This window comes from Peromyscus maniculatus, chromosome 4 (assembly GCF_049852395.1).
Source record: "Peromyscus maniculatus bairdii isolate BWxNUB_F1_BW_parent chromosome 4, HU_Pman_BW_mat_3.1, whole genome shotgun sequence".
NCBI lineage: Eukaryota > Metazoa > Chordata > Mammalia > Rodentia > Cricetidae > Peromyscus > Peromyscus maniculatus.
The window spans coordinates 49,580,266-49,599,417 of record NC_134855.1 but is presented as its reverse complement, the minus strand read 5'-3'; the positions used below and the strand labels follow the sequence as shown (position 1 = coordinate 49,599,417).

The 19,152-nt window shown below is 44.9% G+C and overlaps 1 protein-coding gene across 3 annotated transcripts in view; it reads right to left on the bottom strand.

Moving 5' to 3' along the window:
* Window positions 1-445: 445 nt before the first annotated feature.
* Window positions 446-19,152, bottom strand: part of Itga6 (integrin subunit alpha 6) — a 71,508-nt gene continuing 52,801 nt past the window's right edge. The window contains exons 12-26 of one of the 3 annotated variants that reach the window (XM_006972423.4): window positions 18,305-18,465; window positions 17,997-18,140; window positions 16,897-17,012; window positions 16,604-16,793; window positions 16,429-16,512; window positions 16,245-16,324; window positions 16,014-16,091; window positions 15,825-15,927; window positions 14,379-14,552; window positions 12,045-12,143; window positions 11,841-11,951; window positions 11,655-11,753; window positions 8,379-8,504; window positions 5,462-5,591; window positions 446-3,025 (exon numbers count right to left, since the gene is read on the bottom strand). In XM_006972423.4, coding sequence (XP_006972485.1) covers window positions 5,484-5,591; window positions 8,379-8,504; window positions 11,655-11,753; window positions 11,841-11,951; window positions 12,045-12,143; window positions 14,379-14,552; window positions 15,825-15,927; window positions 16,014-16,091; window positions 16,245-16,324; window positions 16,429-16,512; window positions 16,604-16,793; window positions 16,897-17,012; window positions 17,997-18,140; window positions 18,305-18,465 — 1,673 coding nt within the window. In that variant the 3' untranslated portion in view covers window positions 446-3,025; window positions 5,462-5,483. The remainder of the gene's footprint in view (window positions 3,026-5,461; window positions 5,592-8,378; window positions 8,505-11,654; window positions 11,754-11,840; window positions 11,952-12,044; window positions 12,144-14,378; window positions 14,553-15,824; window positions 15,928-16,013; window positions 16,092-16,244; window positions 16,325-16,428; window positions 16,513-16,603; window positions 16,794-16,896; window positions 17,013-17,996; window positions 18,141-18,304; window positions 18,466-19,152) is intronic. The other 2 variants (XM_006972422.3, XM_042275455.2) reach the window with 2 other exon arrangements.

Genomic DNA, 19,152 nt, shown 5'->3' with positions numbered 1-19,152 from the left:
AGGCTTAAGCCTTTAAAGTAGAGTATCACTGAAAAGAGACCGCTCCCAGTTTGTAGGTATTGTGAATAAACCACCTATAAGACTATTTCCTGACGGATAGAGCTGACATGCCATCAGCTAAATAAGAGATTCAAAAGAAGGCTAAAAACAACAACAAAAACATTCCCCAAACAACTCCAGGGGCCAGTGAGACAGTTCAGCAAGTACTTACCGCTAAGCCCAAAAACCCAGGCTGGCTGGCTGGCTAGTGAAAGGCAGAGAGAGAGAGAGAAGCAACTCCCAGGAGCTGTCCCTGACCTCAGCAGGGCTCTGTGGCACACGCACACTCACACACATGCAAGCATACACACTAAAACAGATCAATTAAAAAGCCTTCCGTCACATTTATATATTGTAACCACTTTAGGCACCTTTGGCTGTTCTGAAATTATATGGGACACTAACAAAATATTGCAAACTTTACTTTGGCTTTGATAAGATACAAAGAAAGGCAACTCAGGTTGTCATTTATAATTTAGAGTTTGCTTCACATACATAATGCTGTGTTAATAAGCATGAACACTTTCATAAAAAATTTATTTCACACTTTTATACAAATATCCACAGGTATTTTCTAATTATGAAATAATTTTACAATGCTAGTTAGTATAAAAACCTATCAAATGCAAACAGACCAGTGACTTGACTTGAGATGACATTTTTAACAACTATAAATTTAAACGACATCACATTCTTGTTTCTCTGCTGCTGCCTCCCCCCGCCCCCCCAACCCTCTTCTGGACATTCATTTCTATAATAGAGGTCTACAGACATTGTCAAGATACCAGCTTCTTCGTCGTGTCCTCCAAAGCCAGTACGTCTGGCTCCAAGTTACCCAAGCAAGAAACTGAGACTTTAAACGCTATTAGGACCCGTGGTAGAGAACTTTTTGTAAACAAGGTATCATTTATAAAATTATTTTTATGAGTGAAAATGCCAAAGTAGAACCAGAATAAAAGGTTTTAATATCTTAAGGGTATAATGTTTTATGAAAGAGAAAAAAAAAAAGAATTAAAACTCCAAAGCAACAATGGTACATTTAGCAATGTTTTGTTCTTTTAAAAGACTGAGAAATGACTTGGATTATAGCTCAGTTGGAAGAGTGCTAGCCTAGCATGCACAAAGTGCCAGCATCTCAAGCACTGCATAAAACTGAGTGTGGTGGCAAACACCTCCAATCCTAGCCCTGGGGGTGGGGGTCAAGGAGGAGAGGCAGGAGGATCAGAAGTTCAAGGCTGTCCCCAGCTACTTAAGAAGTTCAAGGCCGGCCTGGGTTACTTGAGACCCAGTTTTGAAAAAGACAGAGAACTGCTTATACAATATCCAAACAAATTAGCACCTCTTTGTTGCTGCTTCCATATAACTTATTTTAAAGCACAATTTAAAAAAAAATCAGCTTTGATAATATATTCAATCTCTGTTGAATATATAGAGAAATAACTGTTTCCCCCTCCTATCACGTTAGCAAACAAGAACCAAGGTGGGCCCGGGCATGCTAGGCAAGCACTCTAGCAACGAGCTAAACCTCCTGCTCTAGGCTTAAAGGTCTTGTTAAAGTAGTCACAAGTCATCTGGAGGAACTTAGATTGGGGTGAACAATTTAACAAACTTGAACATGGACTCCCTGGTTGAATGGTCCCGATGTTATTTATGAAGCTAAGCGCCGTGGCCCTCCATCTGTCTGGTACAGCTGTTTTGGCAACAGATGCTCTTCAGTAGTCTCACACTGGATTGGTCTGGATCCACCCACGCACTCACTTCAAGTCCTGAACATACAGTGTTGACAGCAGTGAGCGCACAGACCCTCGAGTTCAAGGAGCAAACTCACTTCCTCTAAGAGTTCTGAAAGTTACAGCACGAAGTTCACAAGTTCCACACAGGGCTCAAGAATATGGAACAAATGCTGGGTAAGGATGAAACATCTTACATTCGACCCTTTGTCAGACTTTCTGGGTTGAGGGAGAGCCTGCCAGAAAGGAGATGGTATCATCTGCAGATAAGTTTAAGTGATTAAAACAACCCTTGCAGGTTTATAAAGAACTTTCTTTTTTCGGTAAATACTCAAGGTCAGAACAAATGACCTCCCAGGTTTTCATTCTGATTGCTTAAACCAACCTGAAGCATCTTTGGCCTATTAGTCAATAGCAAGATGGCTTGAAGAAGAAAAATAAATATATATCAACAAGTGTAACTAGCATTCAAGTCTGTCACACCTGTGCTTCAGTGACGAGGGTGAAGGAACCTGTGCGCGCTTGGCATCAGCAAGGATCCTCATTTAGGAAATGGAGAGAGAAGGCAAGATGGCAACATCACCTTCTATTGCACACTTAGGACAGAACTTTCAACAGAGACACAGCTATCCAATGGCAGTCTTGAGCCAGGGGGCAATTGACTTGCAGGTTCTCCGATCTTACGAGAAGGATGCTTGCGGGGGGGCAGACCGGGATGGCCACTCGTGAGCCCGGGTGATGGTGGGGGCCGCCTTCCTCCTCCTGTGCTATGAGGAGAGAACATCCCAGGAGTGCAGGTGGGCAGGCCCTGCCCCAGTGTATGTAATGTAAGCCAGTCACACCAAAAACAAAGGCAATCTGGAAAGTTAAATTAAGGCAGTCAAAGAAAAATCCACACCAAAAGTCTTAAATTTGGCTGTGCAAAACCGGAGCCTTGGGTGTAACAATATCCACCACGGAAACGGTGGGTCCGCACGGTGTCGGTGGTCTGAAACCACACGGTGGGTGCCGAGCAGCCTTCGGACCCACTGAATTTCTGAGTTGGGAAAAATAAACGGGATTTGGGGTAGTGGGACGCTTTCCTGGCCCCTCTAGGAGTAACTTTCATTTTCATTCCACTTTGTGATCCACTGCTTTTTTTCGAGGTTATTATCAATGTGTTTTTCATCTTTGATCTCGCGCTCTTCTTTCCGGATCCGGACAGCATGGTATCGGGGGACGCTGTCGTCGTACCTGGAGCGCTTAAAGAATCCACACTGGAGAAGCGGGGACAGAAGAGAACAAGGCGGAAGTTAGCCAATCTGAAGACAGGGGCATTACACCTAACATCTCAGCGTTCAGTTCAGCTAGCTCTGCCTCTGCACCACTGACCACAGACACTGTTTTCCTGAGGGACACAGCAGGCCGTGGGGATCAACGGATGTGGGGCTGGAAGACACGTCAATTTCATCTTCTTCACATTTTACAGCTTTAGCTATTTCTGGACTAAAAATTTAAGCATTTTGTAAAACAGTGCTTTTATGTAAAAAAAACACCATATAAATAAAAGATCTAATTTTCATATTACTAGACCATTATAAAAGAACCTGTGTGTGTGTGAAAAAAACGGGAACTTGGCTGGGCGGTGGTGGCCTTTAATTCCAGCACTCGGGAAGCAGAGGCAGGTGGATCTCTGTGAGTTCGAGGCCAGCCTGGTCTACAGAGCGAGATCCAGGATAGGCACCAAAACTACACAGAGAAATACTCCCTCCCCCACAAAAAAGGAAAGAAAGAAACAGGAACTTGCTACGAAGCCAAGGATGGCCTCAAACTCAACATCCTTCTACCTGAACCTCCCTAGCCCTGATGATAGCCATGTGCATACCACACTCGGCTTAAGAGCATTTCTCTACAGGCTTAAAAAAAAAAAAGTTACTTTCTATTCCTCTCCCACTCATAAACTGTAATCAGATCACAAGTAATTTTACAAATACTGTTTGGCATGCCACGTTCTTATGGGTCAGTTTTCCATCCATTGTTCCCTCCCTTTGAAGCTTTACATCACTGCCCTGGCTAGACTCCCTGGGATGCTTCCAAGTGAGCTGCTCTGTTAATAAGTTACAAAGTAACTGTGCTGTGTAATAAAATCATTCAGTCATGAACCGCATAGGACTCAAGGGCAGGCGGCATCACCATACTTTTGAATTTTGGAGTACTCCCCAATTTCTCCTCTTCCTTTAAAAACAGAAAAGGAAAGAAAGAAAGAAGAGGCTTGGGGAGGGGAGGGAGAAGCCAAATTATTAAAGCTTATTTAGTTAAAAAAAAAATCAATCTGAACTATAATACATTTTAAAAATATACTGGAAATTTTCAAACCAGATTAAAAATACTTAAAAACAAGCAAGACACACTTTTTTTCTTTCTTATTTTTTCAAAAAGGAATATTTTCAAGTTTAAAAATGCAGCTTAGAAGTGGGGTCTGTGTGGAGTGGCTGGTCACTGCCCTTACTTTGTGACAGCAGCAGGAATGAAGATTCTGTGTGATAAAAATGCCGGGAGGCAAGACAAAAATCACAAGTCAAAAGGCCAAAATGGGCCAACAAGTTTTGTTTAGGTCATCACTATGCAGACTCGTCTGTAATTCTGCGCAGAAAAGCCAACATGCTTATTATAAAACATGACTGCTGTCTGCTCCATTCAAAAACAGAAGGAAATGAAGTTTGAAATGTAAAATCAAAACGGCTACATTGGGATCACTGTGTCAACACCAACAGAAAAGGAACTGGAGCAATAACTGTATGCCCCCTCACCCGCAGAAAAGAAAAAGGAATCACCAACAATTCCTGTTTCCATGGGTCTACAAATTGTAGGGAAAAAAACGTGAACTTAAAACTCAGCTGAGAACCAAGGTGGACTAAAGTCTCTCTGGACGTAAAACACGGTCAAACTCCATTACAACATACTGAAGTATAAACTACCCACAACACTTTGGTCCTAGATTTTCACCTGGGCAGAGGACCACCTCCTGGAGCACTCTGGAAGCCCACTGTGCTGACAATCCCTTTGTTGTAATGGCCCAGGAGAGATACAAAGGAAGGGGGAGCTGCATGCTTAGCTAGCATAAACCACGTCCAGCGACAGGAGGAAGCACCCAGCCTGGCCCAGCGCTCCAGAGCAAGGACAACAAAACGCTAAGTAGAAGGTAGCCTCTCTCCAGGAGAAACGCAGGGTCGTCTCCCACATGCAACAGGGAAAGCAGGCAGTCACAAAGCTTCTATCCCTGGGAAATTCCAAAATGAACAAGAAATCTGGGCTGATTTCTCATGCACCTTTGAAATTCCGAGCGGGACACGACGTAACACATGGCACACTGGGCTGCTATGGAGCTCTTAACACCTCATTAGACCAGCAGCGTGATTGTCTTCACGGCTGTGGGTATTGCTGAACAAGAGCACAAAATAACTCACCTGCACACAAGCCTCTGCGCATTAACAAAAAGACAACGGAGCTTTCACAAAATAAACAAATAAATAAACAGACAAATAAATAAACAGGTAGATAAATAAATAAACAGATCCAAGCAAGGCAAGCCAGTGTGGACACTTGGGAACATCTGTTAATGGGACACACACACAGCAAGCTGTCGCTCTCAAGTTAGCCACCACAACCACAGCAGGTCCCACAGCTAGCGATGAAAAACACTGATCAATTACCGATTACGGAAGTAGATCAATACTATGCATCGGAAGTGAGCCTCTCTTTATCAGACGGCTGAGTATGGATCTCAGCCTTGTGATAGGTGGCATCGTAATGATCTTTCTTATTTCTCTTGAAGAAACCACACTACAAGGAAGCAAGGTATTCAGTCAATTGTACAGTTCTGTGTTTAAAAGCTAGAGAAAAGACCACCTCAGGTTTTCACCCAGGTGAGCAGTCACTACGCTGTCACCTGGTGCCAGCATTTAACAGTCCATCACTCAGCGGCTTGAGACAAAGGTGACACACACTGGCTAACTGACTTTCCTATCTGCAGCAGAAGTCTCGAGGTCATCCTAAAAGGAAAACGCACGCACATTTGACTAGAACTTCGGGTGATCTTTTTCTTGCACAACATACTCTTAAATTAAAAGTCAACACATTCACTTCTGCAGTCTGCTGAGAAAAAGAATGGAATATAAATCCTGTAAAATTCAGCACAAGTCAAAATAAAATATAGATATAGTGTATCTATTTGCTATTGCAGTAAGTTTTATGGAACGATATTCTCTACTGGAGGCCTCTGAACCAACTGGTAAGGAGAATCACAGAATAAATTCCAATGAATGAATACTTGCCGCCATTTCCCCTGAATTCTGAACCACCATGCAAGCCTTAAGTGGGAGGAACCCATGCTCCTCAGTGCAGGTCACCCTGAATGAATATAAAAGTGCAATTCTACTCTCCGCTGTTATTTTCTTCATTCAACAATGGGGACCTTTTCCTACTTACTTTCATCTACTTCATAGGAACTATCTTCTGAAATAAAATTTGGTCAAACCAATCTCCTAGTGAAATTATGCCTCCTAGTCTGGCAACTCATGAAGATCTAGACCATCAGTCACAGGGTTAGGAGCCACTGCCTACACATGGTTATTCAAGTTTAGACAAATTTAAATTGAAGATGCGACTCTTCCACTGTACTAGTCACAGGTGACTCCTGGCTATCATGGGATGGTGCCACTCCAGAATATTTCCGTATTACAGAACCCTCCACTGGGCTGCACTTACACAGCCCAGTGGTTCTCACGCACTTGTGGCTATCAGGGTCCCTCCCACACACTGAATGCACACAGCCCAGCTGCAGTCCTAAGTAAACAGAGCAGGAAGAAAAGTTAACCAAAAATGAATAGTCTTAAATAAGAGTCTGAGGACTCCTCTCCTTTACTTCCAAAAGAACTCCTGTGCATAAGCCAGTATTTAAAAAGCAGATAAAGCCAGGGCTCCTCTGGTTAAGGTGGAGTCCTCTGTTGTAGCTTTTGACACTGATGTAGATGGACAAAGCTCAATGTAAAGACTGCTGAACTAGAATCCATCCATCCTCCCTCTTTCCACAGTGCTGGAGACGGAATCCAGAGCCACATATATATACCAGAAGGCGGCAGCTTTAGAACCCTAGAATTCTTTCTGATCCTAAAATTGCATGGTTTTTAAATATAAATAATCTCATTTATAAAGAAGAGCATGAAGTAATATGGCTGACTTCCGTGTGGAGTCTGAGGATCTGTTTAGAATCCACCTCAGACTCTGAAAATTAACAATGTCAAAGAACCCAGTGAGATAATTTAGTCTCATCCAATTATTAGACAACTGAGTTCCAGGGAGGTGAAATGATTCACCCCACATTATACACAGCTCAGGCATCGAAACTCTCAATCTACTGCCATGACTACACAGGACTCAGGACTGCCAGGAAGATCTGCTCTGGGCAAAGACTGACCCTGGGAGCTCTTCCAGAGAATACAAGATCATCCTCAAGTATCAAAACCCCAAATTAATTTTTCACTATCAAATAATCATGGTGAGAGCTCTAATAGTGATTGGCTGTCTTTGCCAGATAAACCTACTGCTTGTGATACACCTGAGTAAAGCTGACTAAAATCTGCATGTCAGGAAGACTGCTGGTACAGACAGATACTAAGCCTCAACGCCAGTATCTCGGCTTGGCAAAGGAAGTCGTTCAGAAGAATGGTTGGGAGCACCCTCAAAATCAGAAAGTCAGAATATCCTAGTATTTCTGCAATGAAACTCATGAAATAAAAGAACAAGACTGTAAATACCGTGTCTTCACAGCATAGTTCTAACAAGTCAGTCAAACTTGCAATTTCCAGAGTTCTTTGCAATCTGGGATTACAGATAAAGACTGTGGACCACCATTGCTCCGTGGGACTCACATAAGACCTACAGAGGTTGCCATCTGTTGACAGATGTTCATAACCATCTACTTCGTAGTCTTTTGATGGCACAGCCTCTCGATAGGTAGGGGGCAGGGTAAGATATCACACACTGTGCATGGTCAGAAGACCAAAGTCTAACAACGAACATTATACCGAACCCAGATGTTCATCACGCTGGCTTCAGGCCAAGGAGCCTTGAGATGGAGTGTCATGCTTTTTCTGCTCCCAATCTAGCTATAAGGGTAATGACTTCTCAGGGGCGGTCAGGAAGGCTTCTTTACAGAAGGGGAAATTCACAGGAACTTACATTCAAATTAAACTCATATCTGTCAATTTGCCTGAGATTTAAAGGTTGATGTTAGGTACAGAAAATGCTAAGTAAAGTAGTAAAATGCAAATTTGTTATTTACCAAACACACTGAATTAGAGATTAGACCTCGAAATTACTTCTTCAGACACTTCTTACATGCAAATAAAGAATCTCTAAATATAAATTATTAGGTAGATATACAGATATTCCTTGTAAAATTCTCTTAAGATTTGCCATATATTGGAAAAGTTTCATGATCAAGTATTGGGGGAAAAAAGAGAAACAATGAAAAAAGAAACCACAAACGTGTTAATGTCAATCCTCATTTTTTTTAAAAACACGAAGTAAAGTTTACATCCGGAAACTCAAGTGACAGACGTGACTTACCTTCCACAGTAAAAACACTAACAGAGCCAGCATCAAAATCCCAGCGAGGACAGCCAGGAGGATGATCCACCAAGCTATCCCTGAATACTGAGCTACAGTCTTTGAGGGAAACACCGTCACACGAACCTACAGGACACAAAAGAGAGGCCACTATAAACCAGATGCTAGGGGCCATCAGGCATCAATGGCTTCAGTTCTGCTCAATTTTGCTCCTGAACATGTTTTAAATGAAAAAGTGTATGGATGGACAAGTCACTTTCTCCTGAGAGACCCTCTTTATCAATAACAGAATATTCCTTCAATAGGCTTTTCCTGAAGATCTTTATCCAGAACCTGGAAAGGTCTGGGTTGTGTTTCCTTGCTAATTTAACTCTTAAATTACGTTTTGTTTTGTTTTTTAAAAGAAAAGCAGAGAAAACCATACAATGAACCATCAAGTTTCCACCATGCCCTTTTAAGTCTGAACAGCTATCAGCAGAGAACTGTGTTTCACCAATTACTTCATTTTTTGTTTCGTTTTGTTTGTTTTTCTAATCTTGCTGTGTTGGGGGTCAAGCCTCACACATGTGTTGTAAACACTGTACCTCCAAGCTCCACTTCCAGCCTTCAGCCTACAGCCTTTTGAAAACGATCACACTTTCTTTTAGTCAGTTTTCAGCAATGGAAAGAAAAGGGTTGGTTTGGGTACAATTATTCCACAAACCTCAGATTCCAAAGTAGCTGTAAAATAGGGGTGGGCTATATAACAAACAGGTACCATTTCGTTTTTTTCCCTAGGCTATCAAACTAAAGACCCTCATAGCAATACAATTTCCTGAAATGACCTGTTGCCATACTCTAAAAGAATGTGTATGGACAAATTAGGTTCCTTCGGATGTAGCCTAGTGCTTAAGCTGTAACCGAGAGACTTAAACTGTGAGCATGTGATCAATGGCAAACACCCACCACGAAGCATTTACTCCAAATCCTAAAAAGATTGCCTCAGCAATTTGTAACAACTCACTAGAAAGGTCTGTAGAGCTTTACAATCCCCAAGACCAATTTTCCCTTTTGGTTTCATTAAACTTTATGCATTTCCAAAGGTGCCTTTCCATAGCTACCTCGTTGACTGTGTGCCCAAGGCAGAAAGGGTTCACGCTCAACTGGTCCATTCAATCGCATCACCAGTGACCAGTACAGAGACCACATCAGCTTGCCAACTGCCAAAGCACCTGCCCCAAATCACTCTGCATCGTAAAGCCCACTCTTACTGGTTATACATCACCCAGCAAAGGGGCTGTCACACCTTTTACAAAACTCGGTATCAAAGGCGCCATCCGCCCCAGTGAGCACTCTGCACATACGAGCCCATCTTCTAAAAGCACACGTATCTCAAGTTCTCTGAATTTAGAGGCCCCCAGAGAGAAACTCCCACTGCCCTGAAGAACGGGGCACTTACTTCTACCCATTACGATTTCCATCTTCAGAAGGCAAGAGACTTGGCTATTTACCTACCTGAGGCTTAGGAATAAAACGAGACCCGTGCACGCACGTACACATTCCTCCCTTCTTTCTGGGATTAACCTGAAATTCTTGACACTCAATTTCATTCAACTGCGCTGCTAGCACTATAGCACGGGGGAGGCACCCGTGTGTTTTAACAGGTGCTTGTTTGCCACGCAGATTTAAATGAGCTGATGTCAAAATATAGTCATCTTCCCTGGCACAATTGTGCAATTTCTGCTTTCACCTGTTTGACACTGTCTAAATTAAAAATGTCTTACTGAGTGGCAAACACTAAACTCTTGAAATCGGGCAATAAATAAACATAATTCTTTTTTTGTAAAGCAGAACTAGAGTTAAAAAAAAAAAGACTGAATTACACAATGTATTTCGCGTCTATTGCCAAAGAAAATGATCTTCAGACCAGAAAGGGGGAGCTGAGAAGAAGATGAAAATGTACCCCACGGTAAGTGAGGGAACCAGGAAGGAAGGCATCCCGACGCTCACAGTAAGCTCCAGACTTCAGGCTGGAACCCTGAGCCTTCCTTCGGCTACACAAGGGAAGTGCCAGCCTGGGGGCTGAGCTATCGTAGCCCAGAAATCACCCAAAACTGGAGGCAGCAGCAGACTAGCAATAAGAAAGTGTCTCCACTTTCCAAAGAAACGGGTTCTAGATAAAGGTAGAAATCATCCACCAATCTACGAAGGATTAAGCAAAGGAGGATCAGGCGGAGACCCCATCTCCACCCGGAGTCTGGTTAAGATAGAATGCCCGAGATAAGGATTGTCCTCTGGGACTAGGCAGCCAGACCTGCTATCAGGCCTCTCAGTTCTACCACCTTCCAGAAAAAGAAGAGAACTTGAGACCCGAGTCACGGGACAGTTAGGTGTCCAAGGAGAGAGGACAATTTCTCACTGTCATTGGAAAGGATGCTGCATGGTCAAGGTTTGTTCCAAAGGACACACCAGGGATTTATTTTAAAAAATTCAATTCTAGACCAATGGATTGATTGACCATTCATTCATTCATTCATTCACAGGGATTTTGAGATAGGGTCTCACTGTGGTCCATCTTAACCTGGGGCTCACGATGTAGCTCAGACTGCCTCAGACTTGCGGCAATCCTCCTGCTTCAGCCCCCAGGTGCTGGGACTGCAGATGTGAACCGCCATGCTTGGCTCCCATATACATTTCAGATTTCTAGAGAGAAATAACTTCTCTAGAAACTGCCACGGGCCACACACAGCACGGGCATTCTGAGAACAGCTGCAGCATCAGGGATGGGCTCATCTCTCACTTTCTGCTGGGCTGCACGCTCTTCTTCCACCGCGGGGCCTCTCACCCTGGCACTGCTCCCTCTGCTGATGGAGGACTCCAGGCTTCTTTTCCTCGGTGTGGGTGCTGTACTTGGGACTGAACCCAGGGCCTTGTGCGGTAGCAGGAAGCATGAGCTGCATACCAGCCCTTTAAACTTTCTACTTCGGAACAGGGCCTCCCAAGATTGCCTAGGCTGGCCTTAAACTCACTCCAGACAGACTAAATCAGTGGTCCTTCTGCTTCAGATTCCCGAGTGGCTAGGATATCAACAGGCCTGCATTACGAGGCCTGGGGCTCAGGTTTACCTTTATTTTCAACAACTCCATTCAAATAGAGCTTCATGTGGCAGAATCTAAAACTGTCCTCCAAGGAACAACAGGACCTAAGGGGTATGAGTAATGACCGTGACCCCAGTTGCGGGCCGTGTGTAGAGGAAGAGGTCAGCCGAGCGAAGAGTCTGAGGGAACCAGATCTCACCTGAGTGCCTGCATGAGGCAGCTTGATATTCTGAGCGGCAGCTGTCACGTCGATGGAAGCCCGCACGAGAATGTCCAAGTAGTTCAGCTTGGAATACTCCTGTGAAAAAACGAGACGTGTTAGGAGAGCGACGAACGTCCTTGGCAGTAGCAAATTCTCCCGGGGTGGGGGCGGGCAGAGCCATACCTCTAGGAACGTACTGTTCCACAGCCTAGAGCGCAGGACGAGAGAGGCTTTGCTGTCCAGCCCGCGCAGCGGACACCGGATGTTCACACACCTCACGTTGACGCTGCAGTTCTAAGGAGGAGACCGGTGGTGAGAATCCATCGTTCTGGGAAGCCATTCCTTGTTTATACAGACCACATTCGCAGCCCGGAAAAAAATACTCACGAGGGTCTGGTATTTCCGTTCAGAAAATAAAGAAAACTTCCTGCTGTCATCTATTTGCTTTTCAGAAATTTCCCGTTTCTTTCTTGAGTTGTGAGACTCCTAAAAGAGATATCCAAAACAGACCCACTTTATGAAAATCTCTGTCGTTGCCCTATAAGCCCCACAAATAAAAGCCAAATTTACATCATCAATTAATATCCACTCTGTCTTGGCTGCTTTTCCTGTCCTGTGGTAACACACCCTGACACAGCAACTCACAGGAGAAAGGGCCGATTTGGGTTCAGTTCCAGGTTACACTCCACCATGGCGGGGACGTGAAGGAGCTGGTCACATGGCAGCCACAGTCAGGGAGCAGAGAGCAGTGAATGCTGGGACTCAGCTCACTTTCTCCTTTCCAGGTAGACCCCAACCAGGGATTGGTGCCACCTACTCTGAGTGTGGGTCTTCCTACCTCAAGAAACCTTATCACAATGATCCTTCACAGGAATGGCTAGAAGCTAAATAATCCCTCTAGGTGTGCATAGAGTCTCAGAGATGCCAAATTCTGCCAAGGCTATAATTAACCATCACATCTTCCCTCAGCAAAAGCAGAGCAAGTCTAAAACCAGCAAGAGTTATGGCCATTTTAGGTTCATCGATGGTATCCTAAGTCTGTTTATTTAAGTAGTTTATTCCTAGTGTGATACTGAAACTCAGGGAAAGAAAAAGCTACCTTTGTTCTTGTGTCTCCACTGAATTACCAGCACAGAGCACCCAACAGTCTACTGAGACCTGAGATCTGCACCAGCATCAGCTCCATGTCTAACTCACAGGAGACAGACAGACACAGCACCCAACATCTACTGAGACCTGAGATCTGCACCAGCACTCAGCTCCATGTCTAACTCACAGGAACAGCCAGACACAGGAATAATAAAATGACAGCAAGGACCATAAGGAAGCACAAGACCCTTTGGATGATCAACTCCGAGAGGAATACTGAAAACTGAGCCACATGCGAACTTTTAACCTGTGCCTTCCTTATATGGGGTGGGCCTCCCTTATTAGAAAAGTGCTTGAGAGTTTAGAACATTTTGGGTTTAGGGTTATTGGAAAGGGACAGTCAGTCAACTTGAAATTAAGAGTAGGAATAACAGGCCATCCATCATGTTTTCCAATGGTGATGCGTCAAGGAGCGTGCTGTAAGCCTCCGACTGTGAACACCCAGGATACCCAGTTACTGTGGAACTTAAAACCAAAGAAGGCTGGGGTGCAGCTGAATTGGTAGCATGCTTGCCTGGCAGGCATGAAGCCCTGGGTCTGAGCCCTAGCGCTGCGTAGGACGCACCATTGTACGGCAGGCAGCAGATGCTGTCATAGCAGCACTGGGGAGGCAGTGCTGGAGGGTCAAGACTTCAAGGTCATTGCTGGTTACCCTAGAGTTCAAGGCCAGCCTGGGCTACATACGATCTGCCTCAGAAAGAAACAGCCAAGCTGGGCACAGTGACACACGCCTTTCATCCTGCACTCAGGAGACAGGGGGACAGATCTCTGAGTTCGAGGCCAGCCTGATCTACAGAGTGAGTTCCAGGTCAGCCAAGACGACACAGAGCAACCCTGTCAAACAAACCAGCCAAACAACCAACCAACAACAGCCCAAACCCCGGGAATTTATAATACATGAAAGAGCCATCCGTGGGCAATGCAACCATTCATCACACTGGAACTCAAGTCATCTGGTTACATAAGCATGCTGCAATAGAGGGGGTGGGCTCGGAAATCAGTGGGAGCTTAAATGCAGAGTCTATCATCTCTTAACAGCTGAGCCACTTGGAGAAGGTCACTTCATGTCTCTGATTCTCAGTATACTCACTCATCTGTGGTGAGGCAGATAATAAAAATCATCTCACAAAATTGTCAGGAGAAGACACAAAGTGCTTAGTCTGGTACTGGCAAAGTGAGGGACTCAGTGAGCATTTACTATTAATGAGAACGAAAGTGCTCCAGGTCATCAGCTAAGGTGCAAAAGCCTTGGTGGTACCCTCCTAAAGCTCCCCGCAGTTTATGCTGGCTGCTTCATCCCCAGGAGATTCTCCCAGCTTGCCTTACATACTGTATTGGGTCCTAACACTTAAGAAAATGTCCTTCATCTCAACAAGTGGATGTTCCATAACAGCCATTCAACCGCAAAAAATGCCTTAGCCAGGCAGGGTTACTCAGTTATGAATGAGAAACCGGTGACAGCCAGAGGAAAAGTCTACACGCCGCAAGGCGGCTTCCCTAAGCAGAGTCAAGCTGACCCCTCGAAGGTCAGCAGCGCACACCTGGGAAGCGGCAGGAAACGCATCACCATACCTTCAGCTTCAGGTAGTTTATTTCACTGTGTGGCTCGCAGATGATCTGCTCCAACCCTTTGGATTCCACTTTCACCAAATAAAGCAACCACTTGCCGTTGTTAATTTCCTTGGGCCACTGAATATTCAAGGTCGCCGTGCCGAGGTTTTTAAGAGGTTTACCTAAGTTAATCACCTGTCAGAAAACAACACATTTTGCTACAACAGAATCCTTTTAAGATAAAATTAAGGAGCATTTCTTACTGCCTATTGGCTAGATACCCAGCATCATCCTACAACAGAAGCCCAAGTCTCCAAAACGGACCAGGAACGGGGTGTACAAGATAGACAGCTGTGCTTAAGAGATTCTTGTCATAAAAAAAAAAAAAAAAAAAAAAAAATAGAAGAAAAAAGAAAAGGTCAAAAAGGCAAAGGATTGCTAGCTCAACCAGGATTAAATACCAACACAACAAAACCCACAGTGCAGGTATGACATGTTCCCCAAAGTACAAGGATTGTGCATTGCTCAGTGAGCATCCTGCCTGGCAGACGACAAAGACTGCTTTGGCAGTGGCACCCGTATCCTGCTCTGGAAAACCTCCCTACTGTGAAACGGAAGCAGTCTCTGCCATCTGTACACAGGGAGACTGCGGAGAAGCGCAGGACAGCTCTGGGCGAGCACTGGGAGCGGAGGGGCTTTGTCCAGCAGGGCCCAGGGTGGGACGGCAGAGCGGCCTGCGGTACTACAGTGCAGAGTTCCGGAACCTCATCTGACTCACTGCACAGTGCTCAGACCAGCTGGCACTCCTTGAGAGAACGTGCCTCGTTAGTGTGCTGGATGAGGCCAAGTCCATTCTTGCCATTCCAGGGTTTAACCTTAACGCTCACCAGCACTTTAGGAACTCAGTTTGCACCAGGGAGACCCAAATCCATATGCGTCATCGGCAGACATCAGAGTCTGTGTTCAAGTTTGTTAAACTGGACCCTGAGTCACCGTGAGGCCATCATCGGCCTCCTTTGCTGGCATATACCAAGGCTACTGTCACCAACACAAAGTTGGGCTTGTGGGGGGGGTGGGGGGATAAATGTGAACATTCCTTCAGCCAAGAGCATCAGAAAAATGACTTCCTAACAGAGGAAGAAACGAATTACACATTCTAAGGTCAACTACAAATTACTCAGAACTTTTTCTTTGTTTTATAGACTGAGCAAAAGATGAAGTGTTCTTTGTGCCTACACTACACACACATTACAATTCCATAATAAGGGTAAGCAGGACTCAATTCCAAACCAAAAGTCTCTGCTGAGTGACAGCTGATCTCTACGTGGGAAGATAAAGTTTTCAGTTTTCACTGTTTAAAAACCAGCAAGCACGTTCAACTGAGTACGTCCTGAAGATGTCTGTGATTGATCCTTGGTTAAAATGACATATCAAGACTGCATCTTGGACCAAATTGCTCTGACTTACCCTGAATTCATACTCTATTAAACTTCCTACATCGTCTTCAGATTTCATAGCTTGCTCACCAACAACTGTACCTCCAAAATACACCTGTGAAGGTTTGGCAACTCTGTCAAATTAAAAAACACCCGTTTTAGTGAGAATTATAAATGGTTCTTTCAAACATTGATTTGTTATGCCAAACACAACACTTACCCGGAGACCGATAAAAGCAGTTCAATAACCACTTTTGCTTTCGCGGTAATTGGAGCCAAATTATCTTGATTGCTTGTTCTGAAAATGAAAGGGGAAACAATGGGGTTTTATTTGAACAGTCAGTTTTCTCATTACAATTACATTTCTTTTATGAGTTAGATCAGTGCTAATTCAGTGACTCCAGGGTTCTCACAAAATAAGTATGAATGGGAAGGCTGAAGTAACTCTTACGTTTCCAACTTCAGATTAATATCCAGATCTGTGGTGTCAAAGGTGACCTCCGTTGTACTTAAAATCAGATAAAAAGTAACCTAGAAAAAAAATACACACAAACAGCTGTTACCAAGGGCCAGGCCTCTGGGTACAGTCCCGGTATTCAGAACAGTAGGGCAGAGCACGTGGAGGCATCACCTACACTGGAATTTCTCTTGAAAGGGTTCCCGAGCTCACAGTCAGCCTGGGAGCCGTTCTGGTTGGCCACACAGCTCAGCTGCTTCTCCTGGGGCAGAAAAGGCACTGGGGTCAGGGTTCGTTCACGGGCTGTGCGGTCTGGTTCTTTCCCTCCCCGCTGGCTTCTCAGAGACACTTACAGGGAAGGCCCTCAGTTCTCTGTACGCCGAGTACGTGAGAGTGTCTGGGAACGTGGCGACGAGCTTGGCCTCGTGAGCGTCGTCACCGTCTTTTCTGGGGTTCCGTGGATCGGAAGGGCCGTTGGTCACTGTTATTTCCAGAGCGATATCCTTTTGATCTTTCAGGACTAATTCTGGGATGCCTTTCTGACTATTAAAAGAGAAAGAAAGAAGAAGAAAAGGGGGATCTCAACACGCACGCAATTCTCCTTCTAACCAAAGCCTGGAGGTCAGTTACTTGCCGCGATGCTTACATTGGAAGGTAGGAGAATTTGTCCTGACTGCCTTCTCGGGTACAGAATTTATACTCTAGCTTAAGGTTGCTGTTACAGACGTTGTCGTCTCCACACCCCTCCTTCAGGAAGTGTACCTGTAAGCAACCAAACGCAGAGAGGTCAGTTCCTAAAGCTCTTCACGGCTCACTTCCTGTGGGATTTTACCCTCCCGTGCCACACAACCGGCTCCTGCTCTGTCCTCTAGCAAGACACTTTGACCATGTCAAAGGCAGCAGGATATAATTCCCAGCACCAAAACAGTAATCAAATAAAGCTGGGTGGTGGCGGCGCATGCTTTTCATCCCTGCACAGAGGAGGCAGAGGCAGGCAAATCGCTGAGTTCAAGGCTAGCCTGGTCTACAGAGTGAGTTCCAAGGCATCCAGGCTACACAGAGAAACCCTGTCTCGAAAAACAAAACAAACATAATAATAATAATGATGCCAGATCAAGATGTCATACTTCTCTAGGCTCACCTCTGGCCTAGCACAGAGCCTGCTTCACATAACATGTCTAGCAGGCCACAGAATATACATGCTCTTCCTATAATGACCTAAAGTTGCATTCTTCACTAAAGTATTTCATTGTGAATATTTTTCTTTTGCTTTGCCAACCTTCGCTATTCCATGCATTTAATGTTTTAATAACATATTTAGCACACTGTGCTGTTCTCAATGGTAAAATAAAGTATGTCAACTATAGGAAGAAACAGCAGGAGAATCAAAGTTTGGCTAATTAGTCTCAAGAAGGCCCAGGGGACAAGAATAATGAGGATAATACTGTTATATTCCATCTCATAGACCAATTACATATACAAAAATAAGTACCTTTTTTTTTTTTAAGATAGAGTCTCATCATGAACCCTGGTTGGCCTGGAACTTGGTGTGTAGACCAGGCTGGCCTTGATCTCACAGAGATCTGCCTGCCTCTGCCTCCCGGGTGCTGGGATTAAAGGCACACAGGACACCACCACATCTGGCCGTAAGTAAAACAAATTCCTATTTCTATTTGCCTCCAGAGACACTTGGTTCTGCATTAAGATACGGTAAACACTGGCAAAACAGAAGCCAGGAAGGCTTACATCTGCCTGGACGGTTTTGGCTTCATTTGAATTCAAGATGGGAAGAACTTCCGGAAGTGAATTCACCCGCCGGCGAGCGCTGGTCTCCTGGATCTCCACAGAAGCAGTGATGGGAATGGGGCGCAGCTTGTCTCTGATGTTTTCCTGCCAAGTGCGGAGGGACAGAGGTGAGCGTGGTCAAAATATGGACCTCCAAAATGATGGCAGCGCACTGAGGGATGGGCTGCTGTTCAGAAACCTAAGCACCAGGACAGACACCCAAGTTCTGTCCTCTTCACCGTGGAGAAGCCTGCCACGCGCTCGCTCACCTGCAGCCAAAGGGTCTCCTCCATGCATGCCCGCTGATTCTGCCTGTTCAGGGTTAGCTCCTGAGTATACTTGGGCTCAGAACCTTGGTTTCGAAACTGAACCCGTGACGACAGCCCAGACTTTCTTCTTTCCTTTTCAGCTTCAAGTATACCCAGAATCGCTAGGTTGAAATGAACAAACTTGTATTAACTTAAAGGTGCGTCTACTCACTGAGCTACAAAAAGGATGAGTTCTCCTACAGTATTTTAAATGCCACACAGTAGCACTTGGCCCATGGCCTTTGTTCCTCTTTATGTCCTGGCAGGGGACCTTCCGGCCAACTGTGAAGTTTTAAATCCAACTGTTCTTCCCACAGATGTTACTATTTTATGTTAAATTTTCACTGGACCACCTGGGGGAGCTCAAGAACAAGCTAGAGCCTTCTGCAGCAGCTAGGAATCCGTTTCTGGCTGAATTTCAGGAACCCACAGAACACTAAAGACAACCGGAAACACCCAATGCGCTTGCCTCAGGACTCTCAGTCTGTGCTTTGTGGCCAGGGGTCTTTGCTTTTTGAAAAGGTGTCTGGGAAAGCAGTTTCCTGCAGCTGAACTGGCATTTGCATTTTAGTGCTGATAAGCAAGGTGGGGGAGGGGCGTGCAGGGCAGGGGGACAGACACACATTAAAGATAAAGTCCTTGAGAGTAGGATCAGAGAGACACCTGTAACCCCAGCACTTGGGAGCAAAGGGAAGGAGGACAGCCATGAATTCAAGGCTAGTTTCGGCTACAGTGTGAGTCTGTCTGAAATGATGGATGGATGGATGGGGGGAAGGGAAAAAGAGAGAGAGAGAGAGAGAGAGAGAGAG